At 44.9% G+C, this 19522-nt stretch overlaps 1 protein-coding gene across 2 annotated transcripts in view; it reads left to right on the forward strand.

The window, feature by feature from the left end:
- LOC147693373 (F-box/WD repeat-containing protein 7-like) overlaps positions 1-19522 on the forward strand; it is a 413361-nt gene that overhangs the window by 356421 nt on the left and 37418 nt on the right. For both annotated transcript variants that reach the window (XM_086933689.1, XM_086933690.1), the window contains exons 11-12: positions 11244-11469; positions 11981-12191. In XM_086933689.1, the coding sequence (XP_086789815.1) occupies positions 11244-11469; positions 11981-12191 (437 nt within the window). The remainder of the gene's footprint in view (positions 1-11243; positions 11470-11980; positions 12192-19522) is intronic.

Consider the following 19522-nt stretch of genomic DNA (forward strand, 5'->3'; position numbering starts at 1 on the left):
GGGCTTGAAGGATATTGGTAGGCTCCACAAAAGCTTGCTTGAATTTGGGTGAAAACTGATGTTTCCAGAATCTTTCCCGTATGTGGTGGTAAGGAAATGGCGTGGAAGATATTTGGATCTGATAGCAACGAAGGTTTTTTCAGCAAAAATTGCAGAAGCAAAACAGTACTCCGATTTAAAGAAAGATTGAACAGGGTGGCACCATGATTGATTAAAATCGGACATGAGTGATATTTTTTATTTACTGGGCAAACAGATGTGATCCTCAGAGCATAGAGGTTGAAATAACTTACAGAGCCTCAGAAACTTTAAATTCTGCATACTGAGTCAGCTGGTTTTGATAAAGCCTATTTCTCACTTGCTTAATAGGTGCGAAAAGATTTTCAATGACTCTGAAAAATTCCCTTGCTTTGCTGGGACCTTTTTTACAACCAGAAACTTAAAATAATGTTATGACACAGCTGATCACACAAGGAAAACAACTGACCATGTCTGAATGAGGTACTATAAAGAAGGCAGCTTTCAGGGAACCAAAGATATAAGGATAAGGGTGATATTTCAAGGACTTTGATGTATAAAAGCTGACATCCAACTGTTTAGAATTCCTGACACAGTCCCCGCGGACAGTTCAGTAATGTTTAGAAAAAGAGAAGCATGCACTGGCTCAGGTTGTCAACACATCCTTTAAAAAGAGAAATCCTTCTGAGTCAAACACAACACAGTAAAATAAGGAAAAAACACAAAAAATCTCACCCTTAAAGAAAATATATCTGTTGGTATACAATTTGAAAACTGTATAGGAGAAGCATATATCTTAGACTAAAGAAAAATACCTTAATGCCAGCAGAATTCGAACGTTCCTCGAAGATGCACTGCATTAAAAAACAAAACCGTTTAGGAAGTGGCAGCACTATGATGAGGTATTAAGTGCCTACAAAATAACTGATATCCCCCCCACCCCATAAGTGCTTTGTTGCTCCCTCTACGCCCCCCACCCTTCCAAAAAACATAACTAGCGACATCAGCTGATATTGGGTACTCACTACCTGATTGCCTCCTCTGTTATGGGATCTTTCCACTTGAAGAAGCGAGCTTGGGGACAGTGCAGATCAGCAGTAGTTGTCACTTGTAGATCTCAAAGATGCAGACTTCTATTGTACAAACAAGAAAGCACATCACTCAATGTTTTAGCTGAACGTTATTCCCAAGGCATGATCAGAGATCTCTTGAATTAATAGCAAATTCTTGAAAGACTACTTACCAGTATAGACGTAGTATGTAAATGTATAGGCATTTATATAGCGCACTACTTACCCGGAGGGTCCCAAGGCGCTTCGACCGCTGCGAAACCCTTCCTGGCTTCCCTGAGAGATGGTCCCTTAATGGGTATCTCCAGGGTGAGACCAGGTATCCCCGGCGGTCTGGTGGGGCCGTTAGTGAAGATGAGGCATGCTAATGCCCAGAGTTGCCGAGTGTGATCGCTGATCAGAGTGGGCACCGAGGCGAGAGAATTATCGAGTCCGCCGACCCTGGTCCAGAAACCTGCCGCGCCGGGAATCGAACCCTGGTCCCGGGCCGTCCTCTGCTCTCGGGTCTGCCGCCTCTAACCAGTGAGCCACACTACTTCACTACTTCACTGTAGTCACACAATTTACTTCCAAGGGAAAAATCTATTGCACTGTTTGAATTAACTCACTCTGTTAACAGTTGTTTAGGGGAACTTTGTCCAGTGGTTTGCGAATGTATTAGCCCATGTGTACTCAAACGATATTGTGTGCAACACAAATGGTCTCTGAGATCAATTAATAAGCTGCCTCTAAAATTGTAATCACCATTTTGCTGAAGCTCTCCTGGGTTCCTACTGATAGATTGTGGCCTCTGACTTAAACATTTCAGTCCTGGTTAAGCATTGCTGGTCTTATTGCCATCTTACCCAAAATGTAATTCAGTTCTAATTCAGATGGTCTCATTAAACCATTTATGTTCAGGATGCTGATATCTGTTTTCCCTGGTGTTCTCTGGAACCCAGATCTTGAACTGGCCCCTTTATCTAACTTCAACAGCGCACATCAGAACGACCACAGGTTCATCTGAGTATGGCTTTTCAGCTGTTTATTTGCAGGAACTCCGATTCAAGAATTCGGGAATCTCAAGGACTGAGATTTATATACCAGTAGTTCAAGGCCATTGCCATGGACCTGGACTAAGAAACATATAAGTTCTTGCAGAAAGTGATGCAGTGTTTACCCTAATTAAGAAGAACTTCTTCATTCTCTGTGTCTGGTCTCTCCAGAACAATGTCCATGGTGAGGCATATATTCAGTCAGCAACTGGAAAACAGTTGGACCCTTTATTATTTATGCCTTGCTAGTTTTGGTAATGTGAATTCCTCCTATTAGAGATAATGTGCTGCATTCTCTCAACCTCCAGATACCCTAGTCCTGATGAGGACATGGTTCTTCATTATTGACTGGTGCCTTGGCACAGGGCAGTCATTAGTGACTGGGTATTATCCTGTTCCTCTATTCTTTACCTCCAGTTTCCCAGGGCCGTCGATGCTGTTGCACCTAAATATATTATTCCTTTGGGCACTTGCCTCTGGAAAGGTCATATCGGTCAATGTTTACCTAAGGAGGTGATGGGGTTAGAACCTCTGATACAGCATGCTACTCAGACTCCCCATAAAATCAAAGTCCAGTCAATGATATATAGTTGATTAAATGTAATGTAATGTATGTAATGTAATGTATGTGGTCTTGTAAAGCCCACTGCTGCCCTGAGGCGTCGTGGCGCTGTAGACCGCTGGGGAACCCGTCCTGGCTATCCCTGTGAGATGGTCCCTACTGGGTATCTCCAAGGTGAAACCAGGCATCCCCAGCGAATGTGGGGGCCGTTGTAGAGATGAGACAAGCTAATGCCCAGAGTGTCGAGTGTGATCCCTGGTTAGAGTAGGCACCAAGGCGAGAATTATCGAGTCCGCTGACCCTGGTCCATGACCCTGTCGCGTCGGGAATTGAACCCTGGTCCAGGGCCGTTCTGCCGCCTCTAACAAGTGAGCCACACCACTCCAGGGCTTTGACTCACAGGGAAGTAAAAACTTGAAGAAAACCATTACAATCTACTTATACTGGAAACCAATTAGGATGACCAGTCTTCAGTGTACCAACTCTGCAAGCCCTGCAACTGCTATTCGTTTGGAGCATGCCATATCCATTTGTCCTTCAACTATCAAAATGAAATGTCTCCCTTGCACAGGTCACAACCTAAGGATCGTCCCGGCCTGAAAGCAAGTTATTAGCCCAAAGGTTAAGTGCAGCTTACTGTTGAGTTTCCACTTTGCATAGACTCCTGAAGCAGGAGGACCAAGTTATGTTGTTCCAAGCAGACAAAGCTCACACGAAATGCTACATTTCTAGCTACATGCAGCAACAAAGTAAGTAGGGAAAGGGTTGGCTCTTACTAGAAGTAGGAATGCACAGTGAATGAAAGAAGATTGGACGCCTCCCTTGCCCCGCTGGTAAGGTTCACGAAAGGGGTCCTGATCAGTGATATGCAGGTTGTGATGTCCATTCACCCTGGATGAGAACAATCTGCAGGTAGAAACTGCTCATGTATTAAATAGAAAACATTGCCCACAATAACAGAAGTGGAACCCAAGGGTTGTCAATGATAGTTGAGGCTATCCAAACTTCCTAGGATGTATGTAGCTGTACTTTAATAGTGCAAACTGTGTGATGGACAGTAGGTGTACCGTTCAGGACAATTTACAATGTAGCACGCAATAGGTTAGTTTTTATTGTGTAGAGTGGTAGTATTCTTTAAAGTATAGAGGTCATTCTGCTGTTCTTGGGGGCTATGATCCGGTTTGTCTCTGGTCTTTTCTTTCTGGCATTTCTTGGACTGCATGCTAGTAATGTCCTGGCTCTGTGTGGTGCAGATTGCCTGAAATGGTTAATTTTCAGCCCGCTATTCAGGGGCGTAGTTCCTGATAAACTTGTAGGTGACCTGTGTGGTTGTGAAGATGGTGAGCAACTGGAAATGGAACAAATGCAGCTTCACCAGCACAGGGATGATTTGGTTGAATTCTTTCATGCCCTTACTAAGACGCATTCTAGGGTGTAGGATGTTGAGCAGAGTCAATGTAGTTTTGTTGACTCCTTTGGACAGAGTGTTGTCCATCGAGGTGGGGGAGGAGTAAGGTCTGTACTATTCTAAAGTTTTTTACAGATAGAAAGGGGTTCACTTTTTCAGGCAGGAGAGCTGGTAACCTGGTATGTTTTTCAAATCCTCTTTATTTGCATGTTTCATATTTGAAGTAGTTTTCTATTGCTATTCAGAACAACATTACTAATACAGTTCTGTTAATTGTATGCAATCTCTGCTTTTGCTGTATGAGTCGCCCAAGCTGGAGCCATTTCTTTCCTGGTTTTTTGGTGAAGTGCTTCTTGAAGGAGAGGCCTGTGGGAAGAAACCAAGTAATTTCACATTGGCTGTCAACTGGCGGTGTGAAGCTCTCTAGGTTCATGTTGAAGAAAACAAGTTAACTTTGGTTCCCCAGTATTGGTAACTTTCATAGATTCCCATGCTTTGTATCATTCCCGTCGTCAGCCTGGGAGCCTCGGTTAATAGAAAATACCATAGCAGTATGTACAAAAGAGAAAGAAAGGTCTAGGCCTCATCTCATTTTGTAGCCTATCTACCTCTTTTTGTAAAAGAGACCAGCATTTTGCAACAACCAATCAGATTAGCTTCACCCCATAGAACCCTCCTGAGAGATCCCCAGAGCCTCAGATTTTCGTAGCCGTTGTGTAACAGTAACCAGCTTTGCTGAAGGCTGAGCTTTCCCAGGGGAGGAGGGTGGGCGCATGGGAATCTATGAAAGTTACCAATACTGGGGAACCAAAGTTTACAGGTAAGTAACTGGTTTTCTTGCCCCAATATTGGAACTTCCATAGATTTCCATGCTTTGTATCAGAGTAGCTAGCAGTAAGCCACCAGTGCACATTTTGTTACAAGTGTATTACATCACAGCATAACTGTATCCATATGACATATATATATGAATAAATATAAATATATACCTTGTAACAATACTTCAGTAACATTGTGATACAAAATGTACAATCATAGGACGGAGGGATAGAAGGGAAAGCTCACCTCTCATTGGAAAAGATTCCTCAGGACTGCTTGTCCTACTGCCGCTTCGCTTCTCATGAAAGAGTCCAGGCAGTAATGCTTTGTGAATGTATGGGCACTGCTCCATGTGGCCGCCCTACAAATGTCTTTTATAGGGACTCCAGCGAAGAGAGCTGCTGAAGATGAAACTGATCTTGTGGAGTGAGCCTTTACATGGCTCTCCAGCGGCTTTCCTGCCGCTTTGTGGCAAAAATGAATTGCACTTGAAATCCAGCGTGAGACTCCTTGTTTTGAGAGAGGAAGTCCTTTCCTGGGTGCATTAAAAGCCACAAAAAGTTGAGATGATTTTCTAAAATTCTTTGTGCGTTCAAGGTAAAATTTGAGACATCTCTGGACATCCAGGGAATGCAGAGACCGTTCCGCAGGGGATGTAGGCAGAGGAAAGAATGACTTTAGAACCACTGGCTCATCCAAATGGAAATCCGAAGGGACCTTTTGGATTGGTCCTTAAAATCAGTGTCCTCTTTATACTGAAGAAAGGGTTCTAGAATGGATAGAGCTTGCAATTCTCCTACTCTGCTAACTGAAGTGAGGGCTAAAAGGAGAGCTAATTTCCAAGACAACATTTTTAAGTCCACCCTATGGATTGGCTCGAATGGAGGTCTCGTGAGATGAGCCAGAACCAGGTTGAGATTCCAAGTCGGAGGTGGTGGTCGCACTGGAGAAAAACCCTGAAAAGTCCTTTCAGGAATTGTTTGATAATTCTGGCCAACCAGAGAGAAGGACCCAAAGCTGATCTTCTGTATCTCGAAATAGCCGCCAGATGGACCTTGACAGAAGAATGAGAAAGACCTGATTTGGCCAGCAATAGAATGTAAGACCGTATCTGATGAGGAGCTGAAGAGAATGGATGGATATGCCCCTGTTGACATCACAGACAGAAGTGCTTCCATTTAGCACGATAAGTTTTATTTGTACTTGGTGCGCATGCTTGACTTAATATCTCTCTACATTCCTGAGGGATATCTAGGATGTGGAATTCTCCGTGCTCAGGAGCAAGGCCTTCAAATGAAGGGACATTGTTAACAGAGATGGAATGGAACATAGATGAAATGGATGGTCCTGAGATAGAAGAAGAAGCTCCGTGAACCAGAATTGGCGAGGCCACGCTGGTGTTAAGATCATCCGGCAAGGTTCCATCTTTATTTTCCTGAGAAGCCGTGGGATTAGGGGAATTAGAGGAAATGCGCCTAACCAAGACATCGAAAGAGCATTCCCCAGTGATCCTCGATGGTGATCCCTTCTTGCATAGAGACTGCATTTTCTGTTCTCTGGAGTCGCAAACAGGTCTATTGTTGGAGTTCCACAGCGTGGAAACACTTCCTCCAGAATGACTTGATCCAATTCCCACTCGTGACTGGTCGATTTCAGACGACTCAAGGTGTCTGCTGTTGTGTTGAGAGTGCCCGGTCGATACTCTGCTGAATGAATTACCTTGTGGAGAATCACACATTCTCATATCTCCTGGGCCTCTTTCGAGAGCAGACGAGATCTCGTACCTCCCTGCTTGTTTATGTAATGCATGGCCGTTGTGTTGTCCGTCCTGACCAGCACTGTTGCGTCTTGAACTTTAGACCTGAAACCCTGCAAGGCTAGGCGAACCGCTCTGAGTTCCAAGAGATTGATATGAAGAAAACGCTCTTCTGTACTCCAGTGACTGCTGACCTGGAGGTCCTGTAAGACAGCGCCCCACCCTTCCATTGAGGTGTCTGTGGTTAGAATCAGAGGGGATGGAGCCATTCTGAAAGAGAGACCTTTTGAGATGTTCTCCTTGATAGCCCACCAACCAGCCGCTTTTCTCATGAGGAGTGATCCTTATCTTGTCCTCGAAAGAACCTTCCACCTGGCACCATTGTATGTCTAGCTGTTCTTGCAAGGGACCCATTCGCAGTCTGCAATGCGGAACTAATGGTATGCAAGATGAAATCGATCCTAGGAAAGACTTGTATTGACGAACTGTCAGGTATCGTCTCTTTCGTAAATGGTTTGCAGAGAAGATTAGCTTCTTTTGTCTGTCTTCCGATGGAAAAGCCTTGCAGCTTCTTGTATCCAGAATGGCCCCCAGGAATTTGACCCTTCTGGATGGAACAAAGACAGTTTTTTCCTCGTTGAGATTTAGACCCAAGTGATTGAAAAGTTGGATGCAACTTCGACTGCCCTTGATGTTGCTTGAGAAGACGGAGCTTTTATTAACCAATCGTCAAGGTAAGAAAAAACGCTTGTTTTCTTAGGAATGCTGCAACCGGGGCCATTACCTTCGTGAATATCCGCAGCACAGAGCAGAGCCCGAACGGTAGTACTTTGAACTGAAAGTGGCTCTTGGCTACTGTGAAGCGTAATTATTTTCTGTGAGCTGGGTGGATCGGGACGTGGAAATATGGGTCCTGGAGATCCAGGGTCGCCATGTAATTTTAGAAGACGTAAGACGTCTTGAAGAGAGACCATTCGAAAAGAGAGTTTTATGAGATAGGTGTTGAGCTCCCTTAGGTCTAAGATTGAGCGCCACTTTCCCTCCGTCTTGTGAATGAGGAAAAATCTGGAATAGAAACCTTTTCCTCTTTGAGAGAGTGGTACTGGTTCTATCGATCCTTTGTTGAGCAGATGACAAACTTCGAGATTGAGAAGATGCAGATGTTTTGACTCTGTGGCGCGAGGGGCTCTGGGCGGCAGGAGGTTTTAGAATTCCAATGTGTGGCCAAATTGAACGATATTCAGGACCCACCGATCTGTTGATATGATCTTCCAGCTTTCGAGAAAATGTGTAATCCTGCCCCCTAACAATGTTACCAGGGGTGAAGGACCATTAGGCAGAGCCAGGAAGCCGCTATTGGCGTTTTGAGGTATCTCTTCCCTGACGTCCTTGTCTGCCTCTGGAAGATTGGCGAGAGAAAGACGCCGATTGATTTTGCCGCTGAGAGTACTGAGGTTTAAATGATTGAGAGGACTGTGAATAGGAAGAGTAGCGTGGCTGATAACCTCCCCTATATGTAGAGAATCCTTTACCTCTTGCAACCAGGAAAGGCACTTTTCGATATTGAAGTGTGTCCAAAGATTTTGCTGTTTCTGTATCTTTTTTAATGTCTTGTAAAGCAGCATCTATATGCTTGCCAAACAGCATATCCCCATCGGAGGGCAGATCCAGAATCTTATTCTACACCTCGGGCGAAACCAGGTACATCTCAGCCAACCTTGAACCCTCAGGACCGCTGAACCTGCTAGGGCACGAAAAGCCATTGTAGCAATGTCCATTGCACAATCTATAATCTCAGATGAAGATCGTTCACCTTCTTCCAGGATTTATCTTGCTTCCGTCTTAGCACTCTCTGGAAGCTGATCAATGAAAGGAGAAAGATCGCACCACATTTGGCGATCATATCGTCCCAAAATCGCTAGTGCGTTTGAGGCCCTAACAAGGAGGCTAGACATAGAGGAGAACCTCTTGCCTACATTGTCCAGGCGCCTGCCCTCTTTGTCTGGCGGTGCTGTCAGGGGTGCCGTCGGGTTCCTTGATTTTCTTTGGGCCGCCTGAGAAATAACCGAGTCCGGTTTAGGTTGTCCAATAAGACAGGCAGGACTGTCCTCCGGAGCTTTATATTTTTTCTGCAGCCGCGGTAGAACCGGAGTTACAGTAGCTGGAGACTGCATTACCTTCTTGCCTTCATTCCAAACATGTTCTACAATGGGTATGGAACAAATAGTTTTTTTGTAGGGCTCTTTAAAACCCTAGACGAAACAGTCTGACTGTAACACAGGAACAGGAAGGCCAAATCTTTTAGACGCCCTTTCCATCAGATTATGGAAACCTCCTATGTCGACTGGAGGTGAATCCACCGGGTCCGGAGATGGTGAAGCCGGATCTGGTATAACATAATCGTCCCGTTCTGCGTTAGGATCTTGGGGATGTTCCACATTCTGGTCTTCATCTGATGAATCATCATCATCATCAGGTACTGTCACTACGTCATGCCCTTCTATCAAAGGTTGTTCTCCCTGCCTTTGAGAGGTTGATGTCGCAGAAACAGGAGGAGGTTGCTGAGGTGGTGGCGGAGGAGGTTGTACGGTTCCGGAGGTTTCTGATGGGAACCTCTTCTTGTAATACAACATCAGTTGTCGATCATTTATGAGCCAAGATGGCATGGCAACCATACCTTGCCCTGATGGTTCCTGATATGTCTCACGTGGAGTGAATTGAGGCTCTGGATGATGCTGATCCAGATAATAGTCCTCTGAGTCTGAGTCCTGGTACTTCACCTGAAGTTGTGATGGACTATAAACATCCCCATATGGACTCTCATCCTCGTCAGAATATCCCTCCTCCAGAAGAAGAGGTGGAGGCAATGGTGTTACCCTACGGGTGATGTCATTTCCGGAGTAATTAGTCTTTTCCTGATTGAGGTTTTCACTTTTTGGATCGTCGACGGTGTCTTCAATGAGGGAATAGTCATTGCTGGAAGTGTCGTCGAAGATGGAGTAGTAGTCTACGGAGGGCTGATCGTCGACGATACCGTCGACGAGGTCGTCATCAGGATCCTCGACGTCCGTGTCGTCTTCGTCGCGGTCGACACTATCGTCGGCGACATCACCATTGACGTCAAGTTGTTAATCTCGTCGACGTAGGATGTAACGTCGACTAAGTCATCGTCGACGATGCCGTCGGCGAAGCACTCAATGACGGGGGGAGATTGTCGTCGACTGACAAATTTTCTTTTCTCCTTTCGCTTCCTGAGGTGTACTCAAACGTTTCTTAAAGATCATCTCCTTTTCCGACGGCGAAGAGGCAACAGAAAGGCCTTGGCTTGCCTTTTTTCCAGATGACACCTCAGGAAGAAGTCACTCTTTCTCCTTTGGGTGGTGAGGAGATTTTTTGGGACTAAGCCTTTTAGACCTTTCAGAGGTCTTTTGAGAGGCTTTAGCAGGAGATTCAGCTGAAGTAGAAGGGGAAGACCTACCCCTTTTTGTAGACCTCCTCGAAGATGTTGCTGAGGAAGAATCTTCACTATCACTAGACAGAACCTCCTTCCGAGACTTCATTTTCTGTAGCCAAGCCAGAAGACTTCCTTCTCGGTCTCTGAGAGTTTTGGTCGAGAAGGTCCTGCAGATCTTACACTCAGTGGCCTTGTGATCTGGATATAAACAATAAATGCAATCTTTATGCTGATCTTCGACATATAGCCTCTTCTTTGAGCAAATAGCACAGGCTTTGAATAAAGCTTTCTTTTCAGACATTCTGAAGAGAAAAAAGGTGTAGAAATCCAAAGTTGAAGAGAAAACTGAGCAGAGCTCAGTGGAGACTCCCTTAGCACAACGTGCAGTAGAAAATCTGAGGCTCTGGGGCTCTCTCAGTAGGGTTCTATGGGGTGTGGCTAATCTGATTGGTTCTTGCAAAATGTTGGTCTCTTTTACAAAAAGAGGTAGATAGGCTACAAAATGAGATGAGGCTGAGGCCTTTCTTTCTCTTTTGTACATACTGCTATGGTATTTTCTATTTACATAGGCTCCCAGGATGATGACGGGGAATGATACAAAGCATGGGAATCTATGAAAGTTCCAATACTGGGGCAATCTTTGGTGGTTGGGTGCTGTTAGTGAGTGAAGGAATTCAGTCCTTGTTACAAAGATCTTTAGGTAAGTGCTTGACATCCCCTTTCTGTTTAGCTTGAGACATGTTTTTACTTGCTGAATGTTGTGGGCCTAGAAGAATTTAAGGTAGAGTTGTCCTGTCTTCATAAAATAATATAACATGGTTTTCTCCTTCATAGTACCCATCCCATCATGCTGTATGCTGTACTTCAGATTTCATGTCATTAAAAACATGCTGGGCTTGTGTTGAGCAGTGATAAACAAACTTGGGCCTTAGGCTCAGGTATGCAAATCTAGATTCTTGCTGGGCTCGCCTACAAATATATTAAAAGAAACCTAGTTCTTTCAGAGAAATGTTTTCCTGTATTGCCAGCCGCACAGGCAGTTGCGAAGCAGTTGTGAAAGATGTAGAGCAAGCATAAGTATATCGGAATCCCAATGAATTGTTGTACCTTACTTCCCTACAGGGTTGTTAGCGGCTCACGTGATGCCACCCTGCGGCTCTGGGACATTGAGACTGGACAGTGTCTGCATGTACTTATGGGTCATGTGGCTGCTGTTCGCTGTGTGCAGTACGATGGCAAGAAGGTGGTCAGCGGTGCTTATGATTACACTGTGAAGGTCTGGGACCCGGAGACGGAGACTTGCATTCACACCCTGCAAGGACACACCAACAGAGTCTACTCCTTGCAGGTAACATAATAAAAGGCCTTCAATTCGATTCAAAATGGGGTAAATGTCCAATATGTCTGTTCTGTTAGTACTCTTTAGTAAGTATTTGGTATAATAGGTTTTCTTGCCTCTTACAAATAGCATTCGGGGTTGAAGGTGGCTGTGTCTGTGTTAACCCAGTTTTTTTCAACTTTGTGCTATAGAACGGGAGTCCAACATAGGATGGGATGCTCAGACCAATGCCAGATTGTTAGCTTATCCACACAAGATAAGTTTACATTCATTCATTCAGTCTAAATGGAAATTGTGTACATGGTCATTGGTTATCTCTGTCCTGGGCCTACCCTTGGACTCTACTTCTCTAAAGTATCTCCATTTTACGTCCTTTACGATGAAATACTGCCCTATGTCATGTGAAGTTTGCTGCTTTATCCCTTTTTGTTCTCACCATTTGCTGTGCTGCGGCGTTTTCGCTCGACTTGTTCTCCATGGTGGATGTTATCTGACCAGTACTCTACTTTCCTCTTTGCAGTTTGATGGGGAGCATATTGTGAGTGGCTCCTTGGACACGTCTATCCGTGTCTGGGATGTGGAAAGTGGAAATTGTTTGCACACGCTTATGGGTCATCAGTCCCTGACCAGTGGCATGGAGCTGCGGGACAACACCCTCGTCTCAGGAAATGCCGACTCCACTGTGAAGATCTGGGATATAAAGACAGGACAGTGCTTACAGACACTGCAGGGTGAGTCCATGTCTGGCATATGGGTTGGGGAAATTGAGTGGCAGAGCAATAGCCTAATACTCTTTGTACCAAATAATAACTACTTTTCCATCCTCTGCTATGTACTACCAAAACCAGCAACAAACCTCTCTCATGCCACTCACTATACTATGTTTGCTGTTGATGTGTTTTTTTCATTATACTTAAGTTTCAAAATAGGCACGGGGTACTTCTTTAAGGCACTATTTAGGACCCATGCACACTTGCAACTTAACCATGACACATTTGATAAGCCACAAAATTATAGTGGCGCCTATGTTAGAAATGTAATGTTGCCTCAGGACTCAAAGACTTCTTCAAAGAAAAACAACTTGCAAACATCTTCACCGAGCACTAGATGGCAGGAGTATGCAAAGCATGAGAATCTACAGATCTACATGCCGAGAACACATGCTTACAGGTTAAGTAAAATAATCCTTTTAGAGTATTTTGACAAGAAAATTTAAAGAGGTGAGGAAACTCGTGATGAATGCAACAGAAAGAAGAAAAAAGGAATGCAATTTTCAGCGTCTTTAATATGTAAAGCAATTTTTAAATTGCTTCACATGCAGTCACAACAAATGAGTTTTAATTGAGTGAAACAGAAGGCTTGGGAGAGGATCACCCAGATTTTTAAACATTTTCTTTACATCCACAATATCTCCATTGGTCAAAATTATGCAATTCATTCTAACACCATGAAGTCAACCAAATTAAACACGTCCTCAAGGTATCTAAGCAATTGCTCTGCGTTGGATGACATGCCCTAATACATGAGCAGAAATATATACAAAAGAGTTTTCCATTGTTATCTGGAAGAATGCCTTTATAAACTAGTTTCATTATTCTGTGAAGTGAAGTAAGGAACTTTTAGATAGAAAATTGTTAGAACTGACTATTTCTGGTAGGCTAAGGCTGACGCCAAAGCCAGGCAGAAACCACCATTCTAGTCAGGGCAAGGAAGTCACACGCCAAGATAACCCCTGCTCACCCCCTTGGTAGCTTGGCACAAGCAGTAAGGCTAAACTCGGAGGCAATGTGTAAAGCATTTGCGCCAGCACACAACAGCAACAACATACTAGGCACACCACAAAAGAGACTCCACACAAGGTTATTATAAAAATAACTTTTGTATTGTAAAAACATATCAGATAAAATCACACATATACATTGTGCCAACTGGCACGGGCAATATTCACAGGGATTATGTACACCAGACAGGGCCTCATGGGTGCCTGTCAGAATCAGATATAGCACTTCTAGATAAAATGTAGAATATAAAATCACTTCTAGAATAAAGAATAAATGTAACGTAAAATAATAATCACAGATAACAACCAGTAACCACTGGTAACAGGAACCAGGACCTTACTAGGACCACCTGTACTAAAAAAGAAGAACCACCTAAGTATCACACAGCATTTAGGGGTCTAGGAAAAGAACACATTACCCATGATGCAATAACCTACATTCAGAGGAGTAATAAAGAGAAACACATGATGCCTAAAGCATTCAGAGGTGTTAAGAATAAAGCACATGATGCAATAAAATACATTCAGGGGTGCAGCGCAAGAAGACACATGATGACTAAACATTCAGAGGTGCAGCGCATGGAAAGAAAGACACATAATGCATAAAAACATTCAGAGGTGCCAGAGCAATACAATAGCGCAAAAATCACATAATGTCTAAAAACATTCAGAGGTGCAGGAATAACACATAATGCAAAAGAACACATTCAGAGGTGCGATAACCATACAATTGCGCAAAACTCACATAAGCCACTACCTGTGGCAGTCCCTAGGCCAACTGGCCTTGTGGGGCAAAGATGCCCTGAGTCCAAAGTCAGGGTGCGCTGCCATGCAGCGCCAGTTTCAAAAGTACAAAAGCCTAAACGTGGCAGCTGCCCACAAAGTGCTGGGCAGCTGGGGTCAAAAAGCTGTGGCAGGGCTCTCAGTAGCCCCTAGAGCAAATCTGCACCACCTGAGCCACACAGGCTCTAAAACAAACACTGCGCACGTTGGAGCCACACAGGCTCTGGCATAACGCAAGAGCCTCACAGACTCTTAAAACAAGTATGGCCCCTCTGAGCCACACAGGCTCTGTACACAACTTAGGGCCGTTGGAGTCCCTCACGGGGGACTCGAGTCCAGAGAACGCCCTTCTGAGCCTCAACAGGCTCACTATACACATGCGGGCACGAGCCTCTCACAGGGCTCCAAGTAATATGCCCGCGATCGTCGGGGCGGCCCTCTGCCAAGCGGGGCCGCCCAAAGCGTCCTCGCTCCGTTGGAGTCCCTGACGGGGGACTCTGGCACAAATACTGCCCCCGGGTTGTGGGAGCCTCCACAGGCTCTGCGCGCATTGGGGCGGCCCACTGCCATCTGGGGCCGCCCTTGAAGCCCTTGTGGCTTCTCCACATCGAGCTCGCGCTACTGCGGGGGGGAGGGGGGGCGGACACCGACAATGTGTCCCGGCGCCCCTCCCCTGCTCTGCCCCACTCACCAGTCGGTCAGGCGCTCGCCGGTTCTCCTCTCCTCTCCGCGGCGGGGGCAGGCACCGACAATGTGCCTCGCGCCCCCTCCGCTCCTCCAGGGCTCCCTCAGCAATGGGAGCCCTGCACCGACGCCACCAGCCGCCATCTCCTGGGCGCCTTCTTTCTCCCTCGGACTCAGGAGGCGGGACTTCCGGCCGGCCGCACCGGCATTGGCCGGACGGCCAAGTGCTTCCGGGTCGCCGCGGGCAGCGCAGCGGCCCCTTTCTTAGTCAGGCAGGCGGCGGCACAGTTTCCCGAAGAGTGGGCTCCCTCGTGGAAAATAAATTATCGCGGCCAAGTCCCTGGCAGGGTAGGCACCTGCCAGAGGGCAAATAAAATCAAAAATAAGCGAGGTGGGCACTCGCATGTAAATTTCATAAAATACGGACAATGTCGCAGGGTAGGCACCTGCCAAATCTCACGCATCGGGCGTGAGACGCTAAAAACGGCCGTAATACAGCAAAGAGCGCTCTCAAGGCGCTAGGGGCATAGACAAGCCCACAGGAACGACCCCTGCTTCAAGAAGGGTCCCAGCATCACAGGTTAAGGTGTCCAGGGCAGAACAAAGTCCAGCAAAAGTCCTCAAGATGCAGCCAGGCAGGGGGACAGCCAGGAAGAGTCCCCCAGCAGTCCATCAGATGTCCAGGAGCTGGACAGGGCCCAGGGATTCCCCTGAGCCCCAGCAGCAGCATGCCCCTGGCAGATTCAAGTTAGAAACAAGAACATTATGGAAGGGGACACAGCCCCTTCTTATACAGTGAAAAGTCTTTGAAGTCTTTGAAGTCTCAGTGTGAGAACCAGCTGGACTGGTTTAGAGGGAAGTCCCTTCAGTATAAGGGATAGAGGTGACAGTCGCCCAGCGGGAGGTGGAGCCAGCTTTGTAGTTAGGCAGGCACAGCCCTTCACTATCAGGTGCCATCTCCTCCCACTTCCCTGGCAGCAGATGCTGCCTTTCATCCATGGGCTGACTTCAGACAACCTCCTGGGCTCTCTAGCCCCTGTCATCCTCAAACCAGACAGTCAATCCACAAGCAGTCCCAGGCACTCTGGGCCAGGCTCACCAGCCAATCACACGCCAGCACCAACTTACACAAATATGCCAACTTCCAAAAGTAGTACTTCTAGACTAGACACAGTCATGCCGCATGTATCATTTTGCAGCATTCATTCTCACGAGTTCATACATACCAAACTCGCCCCTGCACTCCCCACACATCAGGAACTACCATGGGCATACATATTCCCCATTCATTCCTATGGGAGGGCAGGTCACTCACCACTCATTCACAGAGAGCTCAAGCACTTTACACTGTACCACAGTGAAAAAGTGTGCAGAGGCCTAAAATCACCAACACCAGGTTCCATAAACAGGCTAGGAAAAAGCAAAAAGTCTAGGGGTGAACCTGCCCAACGGGCCGGGTCCAACAAAAATGATTTCCTGCAAGCAATGTTGATACATATCTACATTTGTTAGACCCTGCGATTACTAATAGAGAAATGATGCACGTTCATAATTGGCTAGAAAATAGCGGCAACGAAATTGGCCCTCTTTCTTTGGGCTGTATGCCCTGCCCCTGGTTCATGAGCCTGGGGCGGGGCTATTGTGTGGGCTCTTTAGTGATTGATGCAACTGTGAAGCTGGGAACTGAGATGCTGCAAAACTACAGCTGCTGGGGTCGTCTTCCTGAGGAACAACAAAGATGCATGTAGCCTGCTGATTCAGGGTAATAAGGCCTTGCCCTCTTACATGTCACGTTCGAGACTGTTTGCCAAACTTCACCCTGCCTTTCGTAACCCTAGCATTGTGTAGCCTGATGTGTACCCAATCCCCTCTTTCAAAGGAAAAGAACTTAATCTCCTTTCACACTCACACCTGACTTTACTTTTGGCTTGACTCTGCTCAGTGCTTGCACGCATGTCACCAATATTATGTTGCTTGATATCAAAATTTGACTTGATTTTAGACAAGTTACTCAGTCATGCAGGTTTAAGATAATCATGAGACGATATTGTCCCTTCAAATCGAGAAATGGCGACAACCCTGTTACACAATGAAAAGGGCTACGATAAGACCATAACATGGCACAGACAGTCTGTACCACATCCACCCTTCAATGATTCTACCTCTCAAACATTCACTCACCAGTCTATTAGTTCTCTCCAACTGCCCATTGCTTTGGGGATGATCGAGACTACATCTTTTGTGCTGCATACCAGCATCGCTCAAAAACCTCACATCTCATTCGAAACAAATTGCACCCCATTATCCGGTACTACTTCTAATGGAAAACCCTCTCGAAAACACATCCTTCAAAAAAGCAGTAACAGTCTTAGTCTTCACTCACAAATTTGACCTCCATCCACTTGGACATGTGATCTGTCAGTACTATAGCAAAACATTAACCATGGTGAAGTATTCAGAAAGGACCTATAAAGTCCAGACTCACTCTACTCCAAACTTTCTCTGGACTTCAAAGTCAAAGTTTATTATGTTTTGGCTCTCCGTGAGGGCCACATAAAATAAAACACACAGTATACATCACATAAAGGAAACAACAAAGTAAAACCATACAGTCTAGAAAAAGCGATGTGGCACATACAATCATTAGTCTAGCAGTCCCCAGCAATTCCCCGTGCATTATCAATAAATATCTAAAAAACTTTTAAAAAAGTTAAAAATTCTGTAGCAAAACATTTCGTTAGGGGGGCTGTAAAGTGCTTGGAGAAAAGTATTTACATTTAAAATTCCTAGCTGTAGACAAATTGGTTTCAGCCATTTGAGGCGAAAAGGACGCAATACCTTGCATACAAACAAAACATGATTACAATTCTGTACACCATTATGACAGAAATTACATACGGGAGACACACCGTACCATTTTGCATGAAGAGAATTTAAAGGAAGCAGATCTTGTCTCAATAAAAACCATAACCTTCTGATTCTGTGAGGGATGTTCCAGATGAGATATTGTTGGGGCTGTTTAAACAAGTATGTATTTAACAAAGATTGTCTATCTTTTTTCCTTGATTGGGCTATCCTATCTAGTTTGTAACATAGTTCCCAGGATGCATTTTTTAATTTCATCTTAAGTTCAACAGGGTCTAATAAGAACAAGATGTTTGCATCCAACTCTAGTAGACCAACAGCCATTCTAAAGTTTTTTACCAATAAAGAGAAGTCATTGAGATCCCCCAAAAGTTCTCTTTTAATCGCTTCTCTGAGGGAACCATTTTTTCCTCTAACCAGACAGGCTACCCATCTTACAAGGGCAATCAACCCCTGCACCCAACCACTTCTCAAACCAAATTCTAGCCTGCATGAACTGTCAGAGCAGGCCGTATTTAGTGATGATATTTTCCTTAAGATCTTTCCTTCTGTTTTCGACACAAATCCCCAGTGTTTTATATCCACTAATTCAATCCCATAAAGGAGAGTGGCAGGAATCTTAGCTTTGAATACATCAAGGAATAATGTGAAGTGTCTCTTCCCTGTAGCATTGTACAAAGAGCACAATCCCATCCCATGTGACAATGCTTTACGAGAATTGTGCTCTATGTGGGCAGTCTCACTTATGTTTGCTGTAATTATTTTCCCTAAAAAGGTGTAGGTTTTAACGACCTCTAATTTCTGTCCTCCTAGTATCCAGTTGTAGTTTGCGGACCTGCATTTTTTCTTACCGAAAATACACATAATCTTGCTTTTAGTAGCATTGATCTTCATAAAGTGTGTTTCTGCGAAAAGTGTTAATGCATGCAGGCGATTTGACAGGCCCTTCGGAGTTAGGTCAAGGACAAGTATGTCGTCTGCATACATTAGAACAGATATCGGTACTCCCCCGATTTTTGGGGCTAGTCCTCCACTGGATGTTATTTGGGACGGTAGGTCAGCTGTATATAGGGAGAACAGTATAGGGGCTAATATGCATCCTTGTTTTAATCCATTCGGGGAAGGGATTGATTGGGAAAGTCCCCTTTCCCCACCTAGTAACAGCTTGCACCATGTGTTGGTGTGAAGGGACTTTACCAATTCTAGTAAATATGCTGGCATACCCATTGTGGCAAGTTTTTTCCATAACATTGACCGATCTACCTTATCAAACGCGGTTGAAAAATCAATGAATGCCACATATATTCCGCCTCCTCGAACTCGGACATATTTGTCTACAAGCACCTGTAAGGCAGTTAAATTGTCCAGGGTTCCATGCTCTTTACGAAAGCCAGTTTGCTGCATAGGTAAAATATCGTTTACATCAATCCATTTCATAATTAATAATAAAACACATTTTGCGAAAAATTTTCCTATTGAATCTAAAAGTGCAATTAAGCGATAATTCTTAGGGTTATCCCGTTCTCCCTTTTTGAATATGGGAATCAGAATACTACCCCTCCAAGAATTGGGGACTAATTTAGTAATAAAACATGTCTGAAACAGTGGAAGTAATATCTTACTCCATAAAGTAACATCCTGCTTTATCATAGTCATGGGCAATTCATCCGGGCCCATGGCTCCGGAAGAGCGCATACTTCTTATCACAGCTGCTATAGATTCTTCAGTAGGAAGATCTATGTTATCATCTTTATTCAGGATAAATTCCAAATTATTATCCTCCACTCCATTGGAAGCGTAATGATTCTACCTCTCAAACATTCACTCACCAGTCTATTAGTTCTCTCCAACTGCCCATTGCTTTGGGGATGATCGAGACTACATCTTTTGTGCTGCATACCAGCATCGCTCAAAAACCGCACATCTCATTCGAAACAAATTGCACCCCAT

Source organism: Lissotriton vulgaris, chromosome 8 (assembly GCF_964263255.1).
Source record: "Lissotriton vulgaris chromosome 8, aLisVul1.2, whole genome shotgun sequence".
NCBI lineage: Eukaryota > Metazoa > Chordata > Amphibia > Caudata > Salamandridae > Lissotriton > Lissotriton vulgaris.